Source organism: Perca fluviatilis, chromosome 5, assembly GCF_010015445.1.
Source record: "Perca fluviatilis chromosome 5, GENO_Pfluv_1.0, whole genome shotgun sequence".
Taxonomy (NCBI): domain Eukaryota; kingdom Metazoa; phylum Chordata; class Actinopteri; order Perciformes; family Percidae; genus Perca; species Perca fluviatilis.
In genome coordinates, this window is record NC_053116.1 from 33,579,541 (window position 1) to 33,606,264 (window position 26,724).

The 26,724-nt window shown below is 41.7% G+C and overlaps 1 protein-coding gene across 2 annotated transcripts in view; it reads right to left on the reverse strand.

Annotated features, from left to right (window-relative positions):
* Positions 1-26,724, reverse strand: part of lamb2 (laminin, beta 2 (laminin S)) — a 58,260-nt gene that overhangs the window by 22,860 nt on the left and 8,676 nt on the right. For both annotated transcript variants that reach the window (XM_039799432.1, XM_039799431.1), the window contains exons 3-11: positions 12,059-12,228; positions 11,783-11,918; positions 9,212-9,285; positions 8,865-9,053; positions 7,808-7,871; positions 3,928-4,130; positions 3,667-3,787; positions 2,901-3,089; positions 2,234-2,413 (exon numbers count right to left, since the gene is read on the reverse strand). In XM_039799432.1, coding sequence (XP_039655366.1) covers positions 2,234-2,413; positions 2,901-3,089; positions 3,667-3,787; positions 3,928-4,130; positions 7,808-7,871; positions 8,865-9,053; positions 9,212-9,285; positions 11,783-11,918; positions 12,059-12,228 — 1,326 coding nt within the window. The remainder of the gene's footprint in view (positions 1-2,233; positions 2,414-2,900; positions 3,090-3,666; positions 3,788-3,927; positions 4,131-7,807; positions 7,872-8,864; positions 9,054-9,211; positions 9,286-11,782; positions 11,919-12,058; positions 12,229-26,724) is intronic.

Consider the following 26,724-nt stretch of genomic DNA (forward strand, 5'->3'; position numbering starts at 1 on the left):
TTCTATGTATGTCCTATTTACCCACCAAACTGTCTTGTTGAGATTTGCCCGTTTTGCCTCATTTGGCTCTAGTCTCTCTCTTTGTCACACCCAAACATTTACATAGGCTACACAACTGACCTGAGATCAGGTAGTCTTCTGAATCTAGGTCACGCAGAGCCCTGCTATTCCATTACAAAATTCACTTCTGAAACTTTTTTATGTGAGAAATCAACATGTAAAGCTCAAATATGGGCCATTTTACGAAAATGGATGGCCAATTGCAAATTTTGTCCGACTGTGTGTTGGAGTTCAGCAGCCGGTGCTGCCTGGGTTGCCACATCGCTGCCCTGCCTGTCCTACTTCACAGACCCCGGCCTGCTGTGAGCTTGACTGAGCTCCGTCACGGCCGGCAGCCCAAGGTGCTCAATACCCGCACAAACTCACCCTTTCTGGGTGACTGGACTACCAAACGCCGCTGCCCTGACAGAGTTCCAGGGCCTGAAGCTCGCTGTTCTCCCTCCCCTCTTCCTGCTAAATGGCCGGTGAGTGACTGAGAGCGCGATCAGCGAGCTTGTTACGCCCGCAATCTCTTACCGCAGCCCGCAGGTTCCAGTTAATCTTATAATGGATATGTGTGTCGAGTTATTTAAACAAACGATCGGGGAAATAAACGCCTCTTGTCTGCCAGTCTCATTGATAGAGTCCGCGGTGAGCTGGAGTCCATCAGTGAGAGCTCCTAACGAGACTTCTGAAATTCACAAAAATGCATTAAATTGAAATAGGACAAGTGTTAGCTAAGCTTTGTAAGACCTTTCGGAACCTGTAATATAAGTGCCGTGACGAAATTCAAACTGTAAATATACTATAGTTATGCCGAAAGTGTAGCTAGCTAGCTAGCTAGCTAGACGCGATCTTTTCCCATTGTATTGAATGGGACACATAGCTAGCTAGCTGCTCCTCCTAACAAGACCTGACGTTCACAAACATGCCTTAAATTGAAATTGGACACAACGGTTAGCTTTGTAAGACCTTGGGGTAGCTGTGCTATAAGTGCGATGACGAAATTCAAACTGTAAATATACTATAGTTATGCCGGCAGCCGGCCACGGAGCCCCGGTAGTGCAGTAATCCACAAAGGGTGACTTTGCCCTGGGTATGGAGCCCAGCAGGCTGCTGCTTTCTCGTCAAACTGTGTGGAACTCCTAAAGTCAGACACGTCTTATCAAATTTGCAATTAGCCATACATTTTCGTAAAACGGCCCATATTTGAGCTTTATATAGTTGATTTCTCGCATAAAAAAGTCTCAGAAGTGAATTTGGTAACAAAACATTTCAGTTTCTGGAATATGAGACCTGTACTGCTGTCTCGTCTCTAATGTGTGTGTATGGGGATTCGCTCAACCAATCAGCGCGCAGCTCATCTAAATATTCATGACCATACCATATTTGGAAGAAAGGCTCTTGTTACAAATAGGGCCAAAACACAGGGATGCATAAGGGCCAATAAAATATCAACCAGGCCATTTTCAGCCCAACCAATGTTACATACCCCATTAGGAGACCTTAAGGAACAGTGTGAAATACCCTATATAATCATTCTATCACCCCTTTAAAGTGATGATAAAACCAACTGCAACCACTGTTCAATCACAATTCTAAATCAATTTCTATGTAGTTGTTGCATGACTAAAACTACCTTTGAACGTACACGTTCCACCAAAACATGTTTTTTCCCCGAGGCTATTTTGCAGCTGCACCGTGGCTCTGCCCAGTGCTTAGCGCCGCCCATGACAATTGTCACTGGTTTAAAGAAATGCCAATAAACCAGAGCACGTTTTTCTCCCATACCGTAATGCTGTGTGGACCAGCCAGACCCTCCTCCGCGGTGCTGTGGAGGAAGGTCTGGCAAAACGAGACTAATTTCTACGTGACCCGGATTGTGAGATACATTTTTTACAATGCCTAGCAGGACAGGGCACAATTTCCACTGAGGATGTCACGGACATGTCCAGCTCCCTACCCTCACGCCCCCCTCCCACCCCCAATACCACTTTTACATTTTTTGTGTGATTGACTAAAATCTCTCTAAAAACTTTCTTACTGTTCAGTCACCAAAATCCAGATAGGAGCAGGGAGGAGTTGATCAAAATGTTAATTTGCTCATTTGAGTCACTTTCAGAATTAGAGAGAACAATCCGGTACATTAAAACATTTCTATGTTTGTGTGAATGAAAACAGAGACTGTACTCACGTTGGCAGCCCTGAGGGTTGTCAGCACTCAGGCCAAAGAAGCCAGTCTTACACTTGTCGCAGCGCGGCCCCTCGACATTGGCTTTGCAACGGCACTGACCTCCCAACATGCCGAGGGAAGGGTCGGTGTGGCTGTCGCACATGCCTCCATTCTGAGAACCATCTGGGTCGCAATCACAAGCTATGGCACAGACAGGTGCCAGGTCAATTTCAATGCATGAGAAACTTAAATATTGTTAACATATCTGCACTTAGTTCAGTTTGTCTGGTTGTGTATGTTTTGAGTTGGTGTTGCAATGGGATGTTTATGTGGTGAACAGAAGCCTCTCTTGTGTCATGGGCATGTATCAGTGTTGGCCATGGCCACATTTTTATCTTTTCTGCATATTTCATCAAACCTTCATCAATGTTGGTGCATTGAATATGAATCCAACTGAAAAAATGCCATCAGTAAATCTTTCGATATTCCACACCGTTTCTCTATAATTTGTTGTAAAATTTGGTAAATGTGGTCTCAGGGACAAACACTCTCGTAACTCTTAAAATTCAACATGCAATTGCAACCGAACTTGGGTGACATGAGCACATATGAATCTTTACAATTTGATGGCATGCCACCTACAGGTAATACTACAGTACAAAACCAAAGTGTACAAACACAGACTCACCTATGCAGACCTGTGGGTCCCTGATATCCTTAATAGGGTCTTTGTAGTAGAAAGGCTTGCACATCTCACAGTTGCGTCCCATAGTGTTGTGCTGACAGTCGTCACACACTCCTCCGCTGACGTTTCCCATGGCCAAATACACCGCCATGTCAAAGTGGCACATGGTCGAGTGGCCATTGCAGTTACACTCTAGAAAAAAAAGACATCCATTCCAAATAGATCAAATAGATCTGTGATGTGTTTGTACTGCACTTAAAGGTCCCATGGCATGAAAATTTCACTTTATGAGGTTTTTTAACATTAATATGAGTTCCCCCAGCCTGCCCATGCTCCCCCAGTGGCTAGAAATGGTGATAGTAAAACCGAGCCCTGGGTATCCTGCTCTGCCTTTGAGAAAATGAAAGCTCAGATGGGCCGATCTGGAATCTGCTCCTTATGATGTCATAAGGAGCAAGGTTACCTCCCCTTTCTCTGCTTTGCCCCCATGAGAGAGAGACATCATGGCTTTCAAACGAACAAAGTGGCAGTTGGTCAAGGCCCCCCCCCCCTTTCGCCTCCTCAATAGCTTCAGACACAGAAATGGCACATACTAAGGAAAGCTCATTGTGGGACTGGCTCTAGTGGCTGTAATTCTGCACCAAGGCTGAATTTCGGGAAAGAGACTTCAGATACAGTATTAGGGGACCACTAAGGTCTATAAAAGCATCCAAAGAGCACCATGTCATGGGACCTTAAATGTCCCCTTTGCTTCCTCCTCTGTACTCACTCCTGCAAGCGTTGGTGTTGCGCCCTTCAGCTGGTCTCCAGGGAAGGTCGTTGTGGAAGTCATCACATTGCTCGCAGTTCAAACCCTTGGTATTGTGGTTGCACACACACCTGCCGTGAACCTTAAAAGGAGATAAGAGGGGGATTTAAAGCAATCTACATGGGATGAAGAAAAAAACGCTTTGAAATTGTGAGAGTAAATTACAGGAGGAAACAGGAGCTAATTAGAAGCCTGTACTGTAACTGAAGACGCATCACTCACCATTCCTTCTATATCATCCCTGATGCCAGTGATGGGGGCGCACTCCGAGGCGTGGCCATAGCAAAAGCAGTTTCCGCGAACAACAAGCTCATATATGGCGTAGTAATACTTTTCTTTGATTTCAGCTCTGGGGTCCAGCAAGTTGTCTCCTAGTGTGTGAAGCTTGGTAAAGTTCACTCTCAAGTTCGTGATCTTCAGCTGGTCTGTTGGGGGAGAGGACAAGAAGAGAATAAGTAGGAGAAAAGCAGAATAAGGCTTTTTTCATGTGGACACTTGAGTTTTGGTTAAGTTCTCTGTTTTATGAAAGCTGGTAGTTTTATGGTGGATGGTGTAATATGAGTTGCTGAGGTAAAGGATGAAGGACAGCAGTTCAAACACACACACACACACACACACACACACACATAACAAAAACCCCTTTGCACCAGCAAGAGGAGGTCAAGGCCGGTGGAGCGTGACAAAACTGAGCATGGGGCAAAGCATTACGGGTGAACAACAGTTAATGATCTAGGATGGTCTGAGGTTTAGTTAGTCCTAGTTTTTAGGCAACTTGAGGTTACACTGAAAGGGGGAGTAGGGAGGAGGAGTTTACATCAAGATGATATCTTAAATTATTTTCATCATACATCAATTTCACCGTGTCATACCTATAATGTAATATACTAGGTGCATGTGTCCTGTTGACATTCAAATATATTAATCATCTTTATATAAAAGTAATGCTCTTTTAGTTTTTTTACACACAACATATCTTTGATGATTGCACATGCAACACCAGACCAATATGCATCCATAAATAAGATTCAGCATGGATGATGGCAATGTTAGGCATATTAGTACTGGAAAATGTCAGATATTGAACTGCTGGAGGCGCTAGATGAAAAGTTAGGGGATCACCAAAAGTATGGAGTTACCCTCCAGGCACCATCGATATCTGTAGCAAATTTCATGGCAATCCATTGAACAGTTGTTATGATATTGTGTGCCAAAGCAGTGGACTGACTGATCGACCAATCGACAATAGCGTCCCTAGAGCAATGCAACTAGCATGACTAGTACAAATTGCAAACCAAAAGACCTGACACATCACAACAATGAGAAATGACTGGAAACGTAATAAGGAACTGTAGTACTGGGTGTTGAAATGGTTCTACCCACACCCTGCCTCTTTATCATCTCAAACTATTTGGAGGGAGTTCGTACTAGAAAGAAAGATAACTCCTTTAAAGAGAGAATGTCTGTCAATCTGGCGGAAGAGCTGTGGTCAGAACATCCTCCGCTCTTACATACCAGCTGTAGTCATCAACACACACACACCCCACACACACACACACACACACACCCCCACCCACACCACACACACACACACACACAATAATGCAGATGTACTTAAACACACAGGCATACCAACACACTTTACACACATTTTCACATCACACACACCTTTCCCTTCTTTGTCATAAACAATTACTGGCACTGTTCTGATTCCCAAGGGCCTACGTTCCCATGCCAACAGCAGAGGAAATATGCCTCGGCTATTCCACTAAAAACTTTTAGCTTCCTGAGTTTCCTGTCATTTTAAATCCTGCTGGAGTGGAAGATGATGGATGAAATGTTTCATGGTAGGCTTTATTTTCGTCCATACTCTGACCCTACCAGCTGACTTTATCTGCTGTAATAGAATCTCTCTCTGACTGACGAGAGCTAATCCTTCCAGCTCCACTGCCCTAAGACTCATTCATTCATTAAACTGGCACCAGCAGCCAATAGCAGTTCCTGTTTGCAGTGTACCCATGGATGTACAGACTACAATCACTGGATTAGTTACTAGTTTTAATTTAAAATACCAAGTTTAGGAAATGCTGGTAATAAGTTAGAAAGAATGTAGCACTTCACTTCTTCTCAGTCTGTAGTAACACAGAAGAGGCTGTGTATTATGCCCAAAAGGCTATCAAATGCTTTAGTCCATGGTTGAGGTTAGAGTCAGGGCTAAGATTTGGGATAAGGTCCGCCAATCAAAGAGGCAGAATATTTACAGAGGGGAAGGTTTGCCTAAAAGGCTAAACTCAGGGCAAAAAGTCCTCATTTCTCACTTGAGTGATGCAGAAAGAAATAAGGACTTTGGACGTTGACAGCAGACAGGAAATATGGCTTGCTCAGCTGCGAGGGGGTCAGGGAGATATTTAACAACAGAACAAGACAACTCTGCTGCTACATTGGAAAACGAGTTTGGGTTTCTGGGAAAAGCTCTCATGCCCTGCCAGTCTAAACACGAATGCTAGGACAGTGAGGCTGTGTGGGAGAGAAACAGCTGCTTTTCACATCTCTCCACACAGCAGGGCATGTTTCACACCCCAGCGAGAGGGGCTGTTACAGTCCGTAATGTGTCACAGCTGGATAACAAGAGCTAATTGTGTCGGCCACAGTTTGATTTATGGTGACAAATGTGACTCGCAAAGGACAAAGATAGCCCTTTCTATTATTATTAAACTTAAAAGGTAAATGTAAAGTCAAAGTGAAATTTGAATTCTGCACACTTTTTTGTATATAAGGTATAACGATACTGCAGCTATTGACCTAATTTTTCTAAAGAGAATAAAAGTATAATTGGGGCATCTGAGGATACATCACTACAAAAGTTTCATTTTTCAAACCGTATTTTTAAACAAAAATGATCTCCGTCCACACAGGCGTTTAGGCCTCCATATCCGAAATAATCTCTGTCCATATTAACACGTCCGACAACGCACATTTTTTTTTTTTTTTAAGATTATTTGTTTGGGCTTTTCTGCCTTTAATGGACAGGACAGCTAGGTGAGAAAGGGGAGAGAGAGAGAGGGGGAAGACATGCAGGAAACCGTCACAGGTTGGACACGAACCCTGGACTTCTGCGTCGAGGCATAAACCGGCCACCGGAGTTTTCAAACTCAAACAGGGTCAGCAGTGTTTCCAAATGCCTCAGTTTTAGGCTCTCAGAAACGCAGGAGTAGTGAGGACGTGAGGTCAAAACGTAGCAACAGATGTGTTTTTAAACAGGAACGTATTAGTGTGGATGTAGCCTAAGCTTCGTGCCTCTGGGTGGGTGTTTCTCATGGCAGCGATTCGCTGGCACCTGAGGAACGGCGTGGCTAGGAGACACGCTGCCAACTTCTGGTCCAGATGTGGTGACGGCAAATGATCAGGACCGGGAAGTCTGGCACCTCAGCACTTGGTACGTTGCGCCGTGATTTGAATGACAACAAGATGAAACAGATCTTTCAAATGTAAATACTGTTATTGTCAGTCAGAACCAAACAGTTTTGCTGCCTGGCTTTATGTAGTATTTCATATAGTATGGCTTGGTTTATGTCATTATGATGTGTTTTATGATATGTCATTTTCACAAGAGCTTATTTTTACAACAGCTGGTTGTAGAGCTTTTATAACCTCTTACATCAAAGAGCCCTCTGCCGGCAAAGCAACATTAACACACCACAACATTTTTATTCTCTTGTTCTCGTCTCGGTCTCGGATAAAGATGACTCAGGATTTTATTTCAAGACCACAACTGCAGGGATTTCGGTAAATTGCCTGTGCATTGTCTGATTTAGGCCTATGTGTTAGAACTTGCAAATTCATACAATAACTTGACTCATATCTAATTTGAAATTTGTTACCGTAAACCCCCCTCTCCCTGCCCCCTTTACACACACTCCCAAGAAAGTGAATGAGAGGGAGACAGGAGAAGAAGCTCTGGCTGTCTAACACAAATCTGGCTTCGGTCTTGACTTGGTCTGGATACACTCTGGTCTTGGTGATGACTTGGTCTCCGTTTAGGTGGTTGTTACCCCGTAATGTTATACACCATCAATCTGTTGTTAAAAATATGAGCGTGACCTACTCTGGATGCTCGGGCTGTATGGATCCTCAATATTGATGGCTGGATCCAACACTCTGTAGATGACCTAGGCCAAGACACACATATTAAGCACACACATTAAATATTTGTACTATCTGAGACTTGAAATAACAATAAAATAAGCAGCGAGGTATGCAGCATGAGTGTAAATCAGACTTTGCTCTTTGTGGTCTGCATGCCTGAGCAGTATTCAGTGTGTGGACTACAGATTTGTGCTGGGGTTACTTAAGAGCTTCTTTGTCCTCTCTGTTTGTATGTTGTCTTATATCTGAGGGTGGTATCAATCTCATTTATTCTTGGCGAGAAAGCAAATAAGCGTATTTGTCAAAATGTAAAAACATTCCTTCAGGCCGAGTCATTTGGGTGGCCATCAATAACTTCAGATCCCAAACATTGGGGACTAATAATGAAAACACCCTATTTTCACAACAAAAACATTTATTCTGAAATTAATCAATAACTTAAAATGTATTTTCATTCACTAAAACAGAACAAGTTTCAGTGTTTATCTTAAAGGTCTCATATTGTAAAAAGAGAGATTTCCTTGTCTTTTTTTTATCAGAAAGCAGGTCGAGGTGCTATGTAAATACTGTTAAAGTGTCAAAAGAGAAATGCACACAGCCAGTATTCAGAAACTGTGCCTTCAAACAAACCATCAGGACTTCTGTGTATATATATATATATATATATAGGTAGAAAGTGCCGCTACAGTGCCGTTACTGTCATTCCCCAGCTGCAATGAGAGACTCCGAGATGGGGAAGACCCGGAAACCAATCACACACACTGACCAATCACAGCAGACTAAGCATTTTTGGGAAGGGGTGCTTAAAGACACAGGTGCTAAAACGGAGAGTTTCAGACAGCGGGCGAACAGAGGTATATTCAGACAGACAGTATGGGAAGTGTTTTTTGAACATTAAAGCATGTATGAATGTTCTAGCAGAAACCCAAAATACAAGTATGAACCTTATAATGAGTACAATATGGGACCTTTAAACAATGTATTTGACCTGTCCTATTCCTTAATCAAATGCTCACCTCTCCCTCTGTTGACGGCTCAATGTCAGAGTAGCGTGACTCACAGATGACATCATTAATGTTACGCAAAAGACCCTGGGAGACTCTGGGAAAGGTAGTAGCGCAGTCGTGGGAAAAGTAGCGGTAGACCTTCCAGGTTCGACCAAAATCTGCCGACCGTTCAATCAGCATGGCCGCCGGACGAAAGGTCTGCAAGAGAATAATGTCTTAACAAAAATTCTGCAGTGTTTTAGCTTGCATAGTCCATTTTGTTAAGCAGAATCTGTCCAAATAGAGCTGTAAGTCTGTGTTTTCAGCTACTTGGTGATACAGCTCAATACATTGTTGACAAGAGCTTTTTACACTACCTTGAAAGTCATAATCAGGTGAGTGAAATGAAACTCAGCTTCCAGATCCAGCTGGATAAAGACATCGGACTTTCCTGGGAGACAAAGTGACAGACAGAGAGACAGATGTTGTGTTTTAACATAAAACCAACATTTTCCTGTAGAGCTAATGACTGTCACGCAGATCATATTGATCATTTATAAACTGCTTGCACTCGTTTTCCATCTATATCATCAATTTCTGACAGATGGATGACAGACAATAATGGCTAGCGGCAGTAAGTGAAGTAGCAGCCATGCTTTCGGTTCGAGGAATGGCATCCTGACAGGAAAAGGCATTCACTCTTGGCAGGAGAGCATGTCGGAAAAGCCCACACACTTCCTGAGTTGCAGAGCACCAAATATTCTGAAGGACCACTTTCACTCTTGTTCTCTGTTTTTTATGTTACATGTATACAGCACAAAGCCAAGAGGACTTCGCCATTCCTGCGTACTGAACCATAAAAAGTGGCACCACATGAAGTTCATATTTTACAATTTAACACTCAACTTTATTTTTAAACTGGTGATTTGAAGACAAACCACAACACAGCTCTTATATATACACATGCAAAAGAAAAAAGGACTAGTGTAGATTGTTTGTTTTGATGCCTACTCAGTTACATGTTTTGCAAAAAAAGCATGTGCCTACACACATCAATGTATCCTGGGGAATCACCTTCATAACATTTATAACTCGCAGGTAATGACTGAATGTGTGTGAATGTGTGTGGCACACAGTACTTAGCTAAAAGCATGTTAGTAAAAAGCCCAAACCAGAGTTGGAGAGCATTAGGAAGCAAATGCAGTAGCTGGTATCCTATGCTATCTATATGGCTATAACTTTTTTAATGTAATCCCTAAAAACTGGTCCAACAAATGGTAAACTAGCTGTGAGCTGTGACTGCTGAGAAGAAAACTTTACTCAAAAAAAAAAAGTAAATAATAAAATACAAATAATAGAACAGCTAGAACAGTCTGGTAAGTTCAGAAGAGTACATCATTTTAAAACCAGTAAGACACCACTTATGCCATATCACGATATTACAATATCCAAAATCTAAGACGATATTCTAGACACATATCACGATATCGATATAATATTGATATATTGCCCAGCCCTACTCTGGCAGTAACGGAACAATCCCATAAATGAAACGTCGTTGATATTGACTAGCCCTGGGCTGTTGGTAGCCAAGAGTGTAGAGTAGCTCATAACTAAGAAATAGTGCATTTAAAGGATAAGCGTTGAGCCCAACTAAAAACAGGTAATTTTTGTAGCTAATTTCTTTGATTTCTATGGTTTAGCTAACCAATGGGTCGAACTAGAACAACACATACATGCAGACATAGGCACGAACACCTCCACAATCAACCACACAGCTGGAGCAGAGAGGAAAAGAGGAAGATGGAAAAAGAGAGTGTGAGAGAGAGAGGACAATTCAAAGAGTAAATCCTTAGCCTTGCTGATACAGAAGTCATATGAAACTTACAGTGCTTTATAATGCCTGCCTGTATGCATGTGATCCCATGATATTGTAATTCCAATTAATAAGTGCACACAATGAAACATCTGTAATCCACATCAAATAAGCATACTGTGCCACCACCATCATGGAAATGCCACAAAGATGCCATGGAAAAGCAGTAGCAACCATAAGTAAAAATAGCCACTCTACTTCCTGTCCCCCTTCCTCTTCTTCTGTTTCTCTCTGTTCTATTCTGGGTCATCAACAGCACTCCATCACAGCAACATGGCTCACAAACAGCTGAACTGAGCCTTGTGTTCAACTCAGAGCTTTACAGTCACTTCATTGTCACTGTGAGTGAAAATACATCAGTTCCCTCTCCCTGTCCTGACTACTGTCTCTCGCTCAGTCTTGAATACTCCCCAAACTTTCACTTGTAGCTTGCCATCAGAGCTTTTACTTTTCTCCTTTCCCTGTCAACCCCCTTCCCTCTCTCGGTTGAGATGCCAGAGCAGGACCTACTCTGTTATTAAGCCCATCTGTGTCTGGTCAGAGGGGGTATGTGTGTGTGTGTGTGTGTGTGTGTGTGTGTGTGTGTGTGTGTGTGTGTGTGTGTGTGTGTGTGTGTGTGTGTGTGTGTGTGTGTGTGTGTGTGTGTGTCCTCTATAGCTACCAGTTTTACTAATGCTTTACAGATCGGTTAGGAACCATTTTTAGCATAACTTCTGAATTGCCAGGTTGTCTTGTCTTTTTATTTCTGCCTATTACTAATCTATAAAGCATTAGTAAATGGTTAATCCAACACTAATAAAGCTTTTATTTATAGTTTATACACGCATTATAAAGGGTGCCTTATGAGAATTAGACACTTATAAGAAAGTGTCATCAGATGGGCCAGGGTTAGTGTTTTGTTGTGTGACTGGTCATACCAAGTAAGCCTGAGTGTCAGACACCTAAGCTAATGACAATCATTAGACGGATTTTGACAAGTTAGAAGTCAATAATTTATTTTTCTTTTTTTTATTTCACTTTAATAACTTATTTTTTTCAATGCAGAACAAAAGTGACCACCAAGTCTCCTCACCATTCTCGGACTGCCACCAGGACTTCTTGCGTTGAGGTTTGAAGGTGGTGATAACGTTCTCTATCCGGTGATTGATGGTGTTATACACTGGGTGATATGGCCGTCTAGAGTCACAGTCGAAGCACTTCTTCTCATCCTGCAACAGGACAAGAAAAGGTCAGGTTTATATGGTCAAAGGTAAAAGATCAATGAGAAAGAACCACATATAGGATGTAGAGAAAGGGCCGAGACGGGCAGACACAAAATTCCATTTTTTCATTTTATCATCGCACTCACCTGCAGATGACTAACAATGCAATAGGGCTCTTTTTTCCTCATCCCACATGTGGATGAGGCCTTCAGATTCTTCTCTCGTCCAACCAGCAAGTTCCCTGTTGCTGGGTAACAGCTGCCATGGGCACAGCCGTGGCTGTGGTCGGGCTCCTGGCCAACGGCAGCAGCCAGGACTGGAGGGAGGGAAACAGGAAATGGATTACAATGAATAGGAAACAGCAGTGCAGAGTGGCATCGTCCCCTAATAGAGCACCCATTCACAAGCTTGTTATTGGCAAAAAACATTCTTGAAATCAGTTCTCGCTGACTTAAAAGAGCCATCAAACATCAAAAGTTCTTATCGCTTCCTGAGGAGGACAGACTCCAGGATGGGAAGAGAAACTGCAGGAGCTACATTTGTCAGTTTGTCTTATGACTGAATCAACTTCATTCTGATACAGTAACCTGAATCAGTTATTCATTGTGCTTTGTCCCACAAAGATATCACGGGCATAAAGAGGCAAATGCAGACAGAGACTGGGATTCTGTACGCAAGAATATCAAGGACACGTCTCTAGATTTAAAAATTAGAGGGATTCAGTTTAAGGGGACTTTTGGTATTTCCAACCTGGACCCTATTTTTCCCATGCATTAGTGTCTAAGTGACTAATCTGAACAAAAATCTTTGAAATTAGTCCAGTATTGAGCGAGAACGCTGTAACCGGCAGCCACGAACTGGGCTGCAATGTAATCCTATAGGACAAATGTGCACCGTCAATTTCTGTCCACTAAAAGTGCTATTTTTTTCGCTGTTGACAGGACAGATTATTTTTCTAAGTGTCTGACAACATTATGGAAATGATCCCTTTCAGAGGGAGACCTTTTTGTTAAAGAGTAAGATCCTTTTTGTTTAACATGAACCAGCCCTAAAATTGCCATTGCCAAACCCACCAGACTCTATTTAAATTTTAGTCATTTTAGCGTGTATAGAGCCAGCATATTTCTTTTTACATGTAAATGGATAAATTAAGACTTTATTTCAACCAAACCAGAGTAGTGATTGTTGGAACAGTGGACAGATGAACCGAGACGGACCAATACTACCAATACTGTTCCCATCAGTCACTTAGACACAAAAACATGAGAAGATACAGTCCAGGTTAAAAAAAAACCCAAAAAAACGAAATTACCCTTTAAGATAGTTGTTTATATTTGACCCCATCCATTACGTTTAGGCTTCAGATAATGCAGATTATTGAAAATGTGAAGGAACATTTATATGCTAAAAAAAGACGTCCATACATTTAAAAAACATTGTTTTACATTTGTTAACCGTTTTATTTTAACCTCCTAGAAATAAAAACCAATACGAGGAACAGAAAATAATGAAAGCCATATTTGGATGTTATGGGTTTTGACGTCATCAAAAGGCAAATTTTGGTAAATTATTATGTTTGCTAGGGTTTATAGCTCTCGGGAAAAACATTTCCCACAAACGTCTTGTGTAGAAGCCTCGTAAAGGTCATGGGCAAATACACAGCTACCGCTTGATCAAAACCGATTCAATGTTGAGACAACATTCAGTGGGAGGGGGATTATCTCAAGGCTACCCTGCAGGTTAACTGGCTCTGCTAACGAGACCTGATAAGAGGCCCCAGCTACACGCTAAATCTGGAAACTAACCAATGCAGGTCATACAGGAGTCAACTAAGACCAGCAACGTTTTGGAAGTATAACATCTTGAAAATGAATGAATGGCTATTTACCGATGGCTCCAGATGGAGACTTGACATGACCTTTCTAACAGAAAAGCTTGTTTTTTACAGACGTGGTATAAATGTCGAAGCATGGAGTGAACAGATAGTGTGCCATGCTATGATACAGCACTAGAGCCGTGCTATGTGTGGGAGTTAAAATAAACCTTATAAACTTTCATGACAACCAGCAGCAGCAGCAGCCGCCACACATTCCACTGGACATCTTGATGTGAATTACTCCTCCTACATGCCTCTGGGACCTGTGGTCTGTGTCTGTTGCCATGAGGAAATTGGTATGAGGAGAGTGGAGACCCAGAGGTCCTGCCGTCAATCTACGGTCTGTCCACAACAGGTGTTTCTAATCCTGCCTGCATACATATACAGACTACATGGCAACATGTAACAGTGACTTCTCTACAAAACACTCGTACACTGTGGGTTAAATTTTTTCAAGCTTTGGAAAACAGGGTTTATATTCACATTCCTCCAACGTTTAGTTGTTTTTTTTCTGTATCAGTCTGCTTTATAGGGGTGCACAATTCAGAAAATGTCACGATCAAGTATCGATTCAAAATCGTTTTTTGATTCAAAAACGATTCTCGATTCAAAAACGATTCACAGTATGCAAATGTAGTTACTTTTCCCATGTGATTGCAGTATACAGACAATTTTAAAAATATATATATGTATATATATTTATTTTAAATATGAATCGATTTTTGGAATTCTATGAATCAATTTTGAATTGGTAGAGCTTGAATGGCGAATCAAATATGAATCGGTTACAACCCCCCAATAATCAAAACTGGCCAGTGCAACCCACCCCAAAAACCTATTATAATTTCCTTTATATAAATAAAGACATTGACACCATAACTTGATGCAGAAAAGGCTCAAATTGTTGCAGAAAAATTCACTAGAATGCAGAAAGTGTTTGACCCACAAAATTTTAATTTTGCTCAAAAGTGGAAATCTCAACCCTCCTCAATGTTGAACCCAAAGTTACGCCCTTGCCTTAGAAGAGAGAAAAGATTATTGCAAGCACATTTATATATATTGTATAGAAATTATTATCGCACAACGAATAATTTGATTTGAGCAAACATTTAGCAGCTTTACATTTAGACTGCAATTCAGAGTTCAAACCCTAGAATAAATAAAGCCATATTTTCTGTTAATAAGTTATTTTACAAGCGTAACAGCGTAACACCTTTTGTTTTTTACGGAAGCCCTGAGAGGCAAATGAGAAATACATTTCTGGTGATCCCTTTTCTTAGTCTGATCTAAATTGTTTGCTCTCCTGTGTTTATGACTTAATAACAGGTGAAAAAAAGGTTTTGCCAGCATAATCTAATACGTTCCCTAAGTAACTTTTTTTTCATCTGTAAAAACAGGTGGGGAAAAAAGGTTTTTGGCGGGTACATTTTTTTGGTTTGTTTGTTGTTTTAATTCATTTCAGCCACAAGAGAGGCTACGAAAAATTATCCTGAACCAAAAAAAAGATCTTGGCAAAACATTTTTTTTCACCTGGGAAAACTTTTTCCCCTTCTTCTTAAGTCATAAACACAGGACAGAAAACAATTTAGATCACACCTCAGAAAATGGATCACCAAAAAGAAATTTCTCACTTGCCGCCAGGGCCTCTGTATATTTCCCTGGCAAACACATGAGCAGCACATTCTCAGTTATACCACTGATGCAGTGCTATTATTTCTGGAATCAAAAAGAGACACAGCACATAATGAATGACATAAGGCACTTGTTCTTCACTTGTAGACTTCAATAATATCAACAGATTGTTACTGAATACAGGATAATATTGTGAGCCTGCTATGATGTCAGCCTTCTCCATACTTGGGTGCCTCTGCTGCCTGCACACTGTACAATAGTACAGGGAGACAGGTTGCTGTACCTGTCAGTGCCTGGATGCACTGTGCAGGTCTACACTCACTGATTAAGGTAGACAAAGACAGTCCATTATCACAGCCTGACACTGCTATGAGGCTAGCTAGGGAGCCTGCTGGGAACAGTGCAGAGGAGGATTTCACATGGACACTCACACACATACACACTTACTCACTCTGTGTTTGCCTGGCATCTGGACAAGTCCCAGGTTGGTGCCAGCCAAGTGAGCCACAAGCAGATATGAGGTTAACATACTGTATGTCACAAACACAGGCCTACAGTATGGAGGCCCTGTGCACCTGTGCATCTATGCAGAGACACATAGCCACTTCTGCACATACACACTCATTCATTACATAATCATAACTAAGGATTAATTTGACACTCACACCTGACAAGGACATAACGTTGTACAGATTATACCCTTTTCAAGCAAATGTAAGCATCAAGTGCTCGTTGACTAAACAAAAGACACCCATTAAGCTGCTTACACACCAACTAGACGGCCAACTGTCGGCAGAAAAGCCAGTCGGACTGATCAGTCTACCCGAGTTGGTCAAAAAAGTGCCTCGGAACACACCGAAGAGACGAAACGTAATACGTCTCCATAACAGCAGGCGGCGCTAATCTGTATTGTCGCCCAAAAAATGTAACCGGTAGCTGATTGGATGAACGTGTCACGTGGGTCTGGTTTCTCCGGAAATTCAAAGACAGACTGTCATGGCGGCTTGTTCAGAATACGATCTCATATTGTACTAAAATAGTTTACCAAAACGTTTTTCTGAAAACATTTTAGCGAGAAATAGGCCATGCAGTTGCTGAATCTGTCTTCAGTTCAGATCAACAAAGGTCAGTTTAAAAGATTTTCGTCAGATTTTGGGAGACTCTAGTCATGCTCATTCCGCTCCCCATTTACGGGTTAGCACTTTACCAATCAGATGGGTCATTTGAGTCCGACTGCCGGCAGTGCCCGCTCCACCGATTCAACATGTCAAATCGGGCCAAAATGAAGGCCGACAGCCCCTCGGACGGACGACGGCACAGAACACACTGAACAGACTTGAGTCACAGACCTCGCCAGACTGTCCGACGGCCGATTATCGGCTCTATGTGTCCGGGCCTTTAGAGGTTTTTATTAGTGTGAGGTAACAATTTGAGCTGTTTCACATTTATCATTATCAGCCAAGACACTAAAAAAAAAAAAAGGCCTGAGGTCGTTCCCTTATCCTTTATCTGACTCTGAAAGTGTGAAAAAACACAAATAGAGCAGGTCAGATGGGTGAGAGAAGAAGAGAAACACAGTACAGAGCCTTTGTAGAGACAGTGGGAAGACCCATCCAGACACAAGTTGATATCTATTCTGGAAAATATTGGCGTGTGTGTGTGTGTGTGTGCGTGTGTGTGTGTGTGTGTGTGTGTGTGTGTGTGTGTGTGTGTGTGTGTGTGTGTGTGTGTGTGTGTGAGAGCGAAGCAGACATCTGATGTGTCGTATAATCATGTGTTTCTTGTCGTCTTTTAATCTCTGTGTTTGTTTGTCTGTCTATGAAAATCTACACAGGCTTAGCACCAGATAGGCTGACATCACCACAGTCTCAGGAAAACAAGATATAAAGAGTAAAGAACTGCATATGAGTTGTTGTTGTTGTTGTTATTACACACTGGATGGTTCTAAATGAAAAGGTGGACACATTTTAAACCACTTCACTTTAGTTTTCACAAATTTATAATGCATGTATGCATTTTTACCTTTAAGAACACTATTTTTTATACTTATGTGCACAACAATCCAGAACAACTTCCTTGGTGCAAACATCGAACGATAATGACAATGCATTTCTTGTTATTTTCACACTGAAGCTGTAACAAATAGGGCTGGCAGGTTGACGTCAGAGCCTTGATGGGTTGTGTAGCTGACAGTGATTAGACCGCTGCTGCCTTGATGTAAACCAGGGAAGGGACCAGAGCACAGTGGAGGGGAGGGGAGGGAGGGAGGGGGGGAGGGAGGGACGGACGGACGGATGAAGGAAAGATAAACGGATGATATCAACTGGTAGGGTCTAAGCACTTTACTGTACAGTGCAGTGAGCAAATATATACTTTTAGTAGAGGCTCTAGCTCCAGTGCAACACTAGTGAACTGCAGTAGCTGTAGACTCCTGTAGGTAGGGAAGAGCCAGCAGGCACTTTGAGTGTTAGAAAGTGCATAAAGATGCCATATGCATATACAGACATATTGTATAAAAAAATTGTCTGTCTACAACTCTAAATGTGCAAGCTTAAAGTTGCTGGCTTCAAATCGCTAGCTTTTTCCCCTGCTTTCAATCTTTATGCTAAGCTAGTCACCCGCTGGCTCTAACATTATGTGTAACACAGATATGAGAGTGTTATCGATCTTCTCATCTAACTCTTGGCAAGAAATCATATTATTTTGCAAAATGTCGAACTATTCCTTTAAATCCCCAATATGGCCTGATACTGGATTTCAGATGTCATGGCATGTTAATTTGTGTATTTAGCTGTGGATACAAGCTTAGGCTGAGTACGGGCACTGTGGCTTACAAGGCAAGATAGCTCCTCCTCAACCGGGAGGAAATAATCAAGACTCTGACATAGAATTGGTTTCCCTTGAAGTGAAAAGTGCATATTGTAGCTTTGAGGGACAGAGATGATGTAGGGGTTGGACATCAGTTTCTTTCCTTCTTCGTTTTGTCTTTCTTTCCTCTGTAGCCATAAATGGAGAAGTAGGGAGGAATGCAGGCTGACAGCTGAGAGAAGAGAAGGGGGCTGTGGTGCTGGTTCTGCCGCTGTGTGTGTGTGTGTGTGTGTGTGTGTGTGTGTGTGTGTGTGTGTGTGTGTGTGTGTGTGTGTGTGTGTGTGTGTGTGTGTGTGTGTGTGTGTGTGTGTGTGTGTGTGTGTGTGTGTTTCCTCAGCTCACAAAGCACTGCTGTTCAACAAGCCATTAGCCTATAACAGCAGGCTATGCACTGTAGCCCTGCACCATATTGTGCACTATTCAGCTTGTTTAGCCTCTTTTAGCTACACCCCTCATTAGGGTTATTATTGAGCTTCATAGTATACCATATATACCAAGACTGCTTTTTTTTTATATATTACTGTGGCATTCCTGTCACGCTCTTTAGGGCATCAAGCAGGTGACATACTGTTCACTGTTGTTAACCTATTCTAGGCTAACAGTTAAAAAAAGGCATGATATTATTATTATGTTGTTGCCAAAGGACAGTGAAATCTGACTCTAAGCCAACAGGTCTTTTACATGAGGCAATGCTTTAACTGTCAGAGGCAGTGATACAACTTACCATAACCCTAACCCTATTCCACCCCTGAGCCCCCTTTCCCCCAGGTGAGCTCTGCTTTTATTCCTGACTTTCATCGCTGTCTTTGATTTCCTCTCTGCTTTCGAGCAGTCAGTAAACAGAAAGTATAGTACACAAGAACTTTATTTTAAAAGTGCCTCAGTTGCCAGCATGCGACAAAATTACCTTGTTTTCCATTTCCTTAAAAAGGCTATAGCATCTGATGTAGCAATAGAAAATCTCTCACTAATAGCGATTAGGGAGACAGACTTGGCCTGGTCAGTTTGTTCGTTGGGATAGTCACAATATATATGGAGATTCCTACAGGGCAGACCGTGGAGATGGCAACTACCTATAGATGATTTGTTTTACAAAAAGTGACAGTATATTTTTCCCCTTTGATGTGTACTGTTATTATATCCTTATTATGTTCAGATGGGTGAAACAAGGATTTCTTTTTGATAAATAAGTGGAGAAACATAATGAATCCAGATGATTCTATACACAAGGAGTCACTGAATGGATTAAGTTACATGCTGTGGCCTTTGAAATGCTAACCCCCCCACCTCTAAACAGTGATTGTCCGATCATAGCTTAGCAACTGGATGCTGGCTTTTTACAGTACCTACAGTACAGTTAGCTTTAGCCTCACATTACATATTACGCAGCGTTGAGTAAATATGTTTTGCAGGGTTCCTATAAGAGTCAGCTGGCAACATTTAAAATTAGGCAGGAGGAGACAGAGTTTCCAACCAACTCATGGAGCTTACAATAGCTATGGCTGATAAAATATGGCAGAGAAAGTTGTCGCTGAATAAAAATGTAAAGCTACTTATGTCTACTTCTGCCTGAGTAACCACTGTTGTTACTGTACACGGCATATCTGCCATGCTTTAAAGGTCCCATACTATGCTAATTTTAGGTACATAATTGTATTTTGGGTTTCCACTAAAACATGTTTACATGCTTTACACGCTCCGTTTAAGCGCCTGTCTCATTAAGCCACTCTCCTGAAAGAGCCCGGTCTGGCACTGTAAGGGCACTTTCTACCTATATATAGTATAGTTGTGACATCACAACCATACCGAGGTCCTGACGGCTCGTTTAAAGGCACAGTTTCTGAATACGGCCTGTGTACATTTCTCTGTGGGTTGATCCTTTTGATACTTTCACAGTATTTATATAGCACCTCAATCTCACTTTTCACAATATGAGACCTTTAATGGGAGGCTTCACAGGTGTAGTAACATGACCTTTGCTTTCATGCCTAGAGTTAGATGAGAAGTTAGCTGTTTCCCCTTGTTTTACAGTCTTTATGCTAAGCTAAGCTAATCAGGCTGCTGGCTGTAGCTTCTATTTAGCATATAGATATGAGAGTGAGACTATTGCTTCAAGGGGGTGCAGGGCTTAGCAAAGGGTCAATAAAACATAATTGTTAGACAGCACTATTATCCACCATCATCAAAACCACTAAGGAATACAGTTTGGAAGACTAGTGTTCCTTCCCGCAGTATGGTTCAGGGACTTGAAGAATCTATTACAAGAAGAAGTAAAGCTGCTCTGGAGGCTTGTGGTGGCCCAATATCTTACTTATTTACTTACTTAGTTACTTTATGTTGGCTTAAATTTTAATTTGTCACCCATCTGTATCCATTTCATTCCATAGAATAACTTACTCCTCCAGCTCTATGTGTTATGGTGGTGGGGGGGTGGGGGGGATGTGGCATCAACATGACACATTCCACAGGGACAGGCTGGCGAGACACAGTTTGCTGTCACATCTACCAACATAAACAATGAAGGAACCCGAGAACAAAACAGACAAACAGAAGGACAAAAAACTCACACATGGACACTGTGGACACATACACATTTGCTTAGACAGGAGGAGGGTTAAGAGTTAAACAAAACATGCCGCCACCAAGAATATTAAAATGACAGCATGGTCAGATCCAATATCAGCTCGCCTATTAAAAGTGAGCAGACAAGAACAGCATAATTTTAAGACAGGCAATGAGCTACTACCTGACCTGCTTGAGCGTGGGACTAGGAGGCACAAATATGTTTAGCGCTCACCATCAGACAGCTACTTTAAAACCTGGGCAGAGAAAAAGTCATCAGCCTTTTATCTTAAACTCCACCGAGCTAATTAGTTTACATTCCCCCTCCTTGACTCTCCCTGCTCTCTTTGCTCTGCACTTAGCTGATGGATGGTCGACTCCCACAGCCAAAGATCCAGCTGTTCTCCTCCCTCCTCGCCTCTTTATTATTCTCAGCCTCCTGTCTCTCTTCTCTTCTGATGTCCATAGCATTTCAGCAGCTCTGACTCCCTTCTCTGCCCTACTGTTCACCTTCCTCACTTCCTCCCTTCCATAATCAGCGCCAAGGGCCTTGCTTATAAAAATGACCGCTGACCTTAATGTCATGTATTATTTAACAGTATGAGGGCTAATGGTGTGAAAGGTAGTGACAAGGCTACAGACCCACAGCTGGAGAGGAATACCAAAATATATCAAGAAATAGTTGATGCCCAGGCCTCAGGGCTCAACATTAAGGCTTGTCCGCTTGTCCGGGACAAGTGGATTTTTTGTAGGGCAAGTGGAAGAGAAATTTACTGGCCCCACTGGACAAGTTAAAACTCAAACAAAATAAAATGCCATGTTACTTCATGTTATGTGCCACTCATTACATCTATTTTACCGATTTTATTTTACCGATTTGAAACAAATACATTTTTTCCCCACAATCCGTCGAACCAGCGTCCAACTCAAAATGCTTTGATTGGCCAATCAGGAGTCGGTCCAAGTAATAATCGCCAGCAGTTTAAACATACATTTGTACCTTCCTCAGAAGAACAGTGGTGGAGACTGGAGTGGAGAGTGATGTTTCTTCAGGCTCTGCAGCCCGGCCAAGTGCCAGGGAAAGCTAGTCTGGCTATCACCAGACCAAGCTCAATCTTTTAAGATTGAACATTAGTCTGGGGAGTCTGCTCTGTATTTTCTACTGCACAAAAGGCGTGATCAACGGGCATAGTTCAAATGACTGTACGCAATTGGATAGTCCTTCAACCAATCAGACCAACGCACCAGGTAATGTAGCAGCAACAGCGGCATGAACGGGTTGCTGTGCTTCGGTGGCCGCCATGTTGAATGTAAACAAGAAGCTGCTTGTTTGCTTCTCTATCGTCATCGTGTTAAACCCGCCAATAGCGCGCCAGGTGGATAAGCCAGTTTGTGATTGGTCCCCGCAAAATTGTAACGAAAGCAGGATAGAAAAATTTACAGGTTTCCAGCCTGAGCTGCAGGGCGAAATCAACACAATTAACCTTACAACAACAGAACCATACGAGTTAAAAAGGGAAAGAAAATGTGTGAACAGCTGGAGAGATGAAATCAACTAGGTGCGTTATGAAGAAGGAGTAATGTTCTGCGGCGTCTGCTGCCGGGGGCAACCCAACTTGGCTGACAAGTAAGTGACGTTAGCTAGCTAGCGTCGGCAGCTGTGTACCTAGCAAGCATTAGCAGCATTTGTATCGGTTAAATGTACGTAGTTAAATATCAGCTAATATTCAACCCAGACAAGTGACTTTTGTGCATGGACAAGCGAAAACGTAAATGTACTTGTCCAAAGGATAAGTGCCTCAAAAAGTTAATGTCAAGCCCTGGGCCTGGTCCACCTAACGTTCTAATTTTGGGAGATAACAAAAGTAACTTTGCTATTTGATACATCACAAAATGTTAGTTATAACCCTAGTATGTAGCATTGTGTGTTTTAGTACCACTGGTGGCTTGGCTATAAGCTCAAACATAAACATAAAACACTGAGGTTCTTCAGGGGTTCTGTAAATATGTATTGTGGTATGCCACACGGTTTAGTCCTGGGCCCTATTGTTTTTTGTGTGCATGCTGCCATTAAAGTCAACGAACTGAAAACCAGCCATCCAACCATGTTTCATCTGCAGATGACACAAAACTCTTTATCTTTTAGTCTTGTATATTGCAAGACAGTAAGAACCTGATCAAACATCTAAAACTGTTTCAAAACATGGCAACAAGGATTTCCTCCAAAACAAAACTGAGAACACTCATCATACCTGTGCTCAAATCCAACCGCAGTTAGCCTGTAACTTATAGAATCGATTTATAGGTGGATGTACTAAAAAGATCACTGTGCGCTCCCATGAACTGTTCCTTTGTCCAGGACTAAAGCCTACAGTGACGCTGCATTTAGTCACCAAACTCTGGAACAGCCTCCCGGTAGATTTACAAATGATCACCTCACCCTTCTTACATTTACAAGAAAACTTAAAATTCATCTTTCAAACTTGCTTTTCCCACTAAACTATTACTTTATTTTAAATTACCCACAGCATTAATTGTTATTCATTAATACATTAATTTTAATCTCTTACTTGTTCTTCCTATTTATTTTATCTGTATTTTTTTCATCTTTTTGGACACAGATTGTATTTAACCAATATTACACAAGAGGTTTTGATTTAACGATTATTGGCAAGACAGTGATGCAGCTAGGACCGAGGCGCTTGCCCCGAGGTTCGTAAGCATCACTGAAGTGCCAATAATATGATGTTAAATCAAACCCTTGAGTGTAATATTGCGATTATACAACAATGGTTACCAACAAAATAAAAGTTATAACCATACTGTATCATATTGTGGGGCAATTCGCTCTCAAAATAAATTTTAAAAAACCTGACAAAGATGAATTCTAGTCCCTCCCTGTTTAGTCAGCCAGTCAACTTAAGCGAACTTCAAACAACAGAGACAATTACCTGTCCCTGTAAAACATTAGTCAGCGGCTAACTTAAGCTAATGTTAACTTTGTAGACTTTCCAAACTGAATAACTAGCGCACATACAGTATAAACACAAAACTGCTTTGCTAGCTCAATCTTGTTGTAACTAAGATATCTGCAGTGTGTTCCACTGTGGTTCCTGAATTACTTGCATGAATACAAATGTTTTTAAACAGTTTTTTAATTCAACTCCATAATGTTGACAGAGAAATTACTCTGGGTATGCCGTCATGCTGTTTTGAGCACGTTCTAAATGTCTAGTTGACCAATCAGATTGTCTGGTCGGATATTTGTTGTACAATGAATGTGTGTACAATATAAATGTACATGTTATTATATAAAAACTAGGAAATATGAAATCTCTGGCTTCAGATGATTCTGTATTTAATATTGAATTCTTATCAAAGAACATGATGGCCCAGACGTGTTATTTTGTATCTGACAATTATTTACATATATAAAACCCCAGGAAGCAGAGCCTATTTGTAGCAACTTGTCAATTTTATTATATATTTCGTCTTGGTCTAACATGGTCTTTGAGTCATCCTCAGCTGTTTGTCACTGACTGACTGCCTTGCTGTCTAACAGAAACAAGGTCTCAGTGAGTGTGGCCAGACACTGGCCATTACACAGGCTGCTAGATTAACAAGGCATGGATCTCGGAGACAGCTGGCTCCACTGGAGGAAACATTCACATTCCTGACCCATCCCGGAGACGTCTGAATCACTCCATGTTGGAGAGGAAACATGGGATATCATCAGCAACAGGTGGACAGTGGAGAGTGGGGCTGGATGGATGTATGTTTGTTCTTAATGCGAAGCACATTCACTGCCCATCCTGCTCCTGTCAAGCCTTCATTCCCACGTCTGCAGTGATTTACTGACGTTCTAATAGAGATCAATGTAAAACAGTGTTTGTAATAGTCTGTCTGACTTCTACAGTACGTTCACACTGAAGGCTTATGGTCAGACGGATTTTGTGTCCTCATACTATATTTGAACATTTGGAAATCATTATTTCTAGAATGACCAGGATTATTATTATTAAAATAGAATAAAAAAATGTAATCAATTCTCAGTCCATAATGCTCACGCATTCTCATGGATGGGTTTGTATCACATCGTATGAAACTTATGTACAACAATAATGATATTCTAGGAAATTACAGCGACCGCCGGCCGGTCACATGACAGCCGGTCACATGAGAGTTAAATAATGCCGATAAAAGGTGCCTGTGAGCCGGGTACGTGGCACTGTGAGTGACTGCCCTGTAGCGACGACACTTAAGATTAGAAAGAAGATCGTGGTTTGGGTTAGAAAACTCATTTCCTGGGTGAAAGTCTTTTGTTTTCCCCTTAACTTCTTCCAGGAGACAAACTCCCCCACTTGAAAGCCCTTTTAGGAGCTATCCATCAATATATCCATATCTATATACAAATTACAGTGCATTACTTTTCGTAGCTACAGTATATGTACGAATGGTTCATGAGAACAGCCTGCTTTGCTCCAAAAAGTATCCTTAAATGTAGCTGATGGTGGAGCGTGAAAGTTTAAGTCTACACTATATCTACTACACTATCCTTTGAACAATAGTAGGGATAGACTGATTATCGGCCCTGGCCGATTATGGGGCCGTTTTTTGGCAGTTTGCAGATCTGTATCTGTATCTGTATCTGCGTTTTTTGCCTGATAACCGATAAAAGTTAATTCATTAAAAATGTACTGCTTTCTTTGGCTCCGCTACAGCTCTGTGTCTGTCCCTCTGCTTCGGTTTCACTCACCACTGAGTCTGACTTAATGTCCCGACCACAACACTATCTGACTATCTTTTACTTAAAGCTTAAACGCATTTAAGCAAAGTTTTGTGTTGGATTTTGTAACATTCCAAAATCTTAATTTTTAATTAAAGATTTTCATTTTCACTGTAAATGCATATTGGTTCCAAATATCGGTTATCGTTTCATTAACTACCAATAATCAGTATCGGTATCGGCCCTGAAAAACCAGTATCGGTCAATCCCTAAACAATAGTGCAGCTACAGCACATAAAACCTATAAAGTGCAGTGTGACTTTGAGTGATGATGATGATGATGATGATGATGATGATGATCATATCTGTAAAATTCTGAGCTACTGGCAACAAAGTGCCTACTTTGCTGCCTAAAGTGCACACATGGCCAGCAGATGTTGGGTGCAGCCTGTCGGTCAACCAGCTTGTCCGACTAACTCAGCCGAAGAGAGTGAGTTGCTGTGGGTTTGGTTAGTGGTTACTGAGGGCCAGATGTACTAACGCTTTTGCGCCCACTTCAGGCGTATTTGTTTCGCAACGTGCGCGTAAAAGCATGGCGAGGTATGTACAAACAGGCTGCACTGAGGTAAAAGTGCAGAATGCCTGTTGCGGGGACTGAAAATGGCAAATTGCGCTTTTCCGTGTCACGCCTATGCATTCATGGGAGGGTGAAGGCGAAAGTGGGAGTTTCCCATAAAGAGATGGGAGGAGAAGCGTAAAGTGTGCCTAATTATGTATTCCAAGGTATGTACAAAAACCACCCGTGAAAGCGCGCCTCTATTTTGCGGTGAAAATTGTTACAGATTAAGCTGCCATGCAATATTACAGTTACTGGAAGAAATCAAAGACAGAGAATCTCTAACTCAGCGTTCACATTCCAATCCAGATGTTGGTAAACTCCTCGCTACATTACAAATATTGGCATCAGGATTATTTCAAACAGTCATAGCATCAGCAGTGGGGATATCGCAGTCTGCACTCAGCCGTATCATAGCACCAGTACTTAACGCTTTGGTACAGCGCACTAGTCAATACATACAGTTCCCCACCACTAATGCTGAAATAACACACATTAAGCTGTTACCTCATGAACAAGCAGATCAACTTAG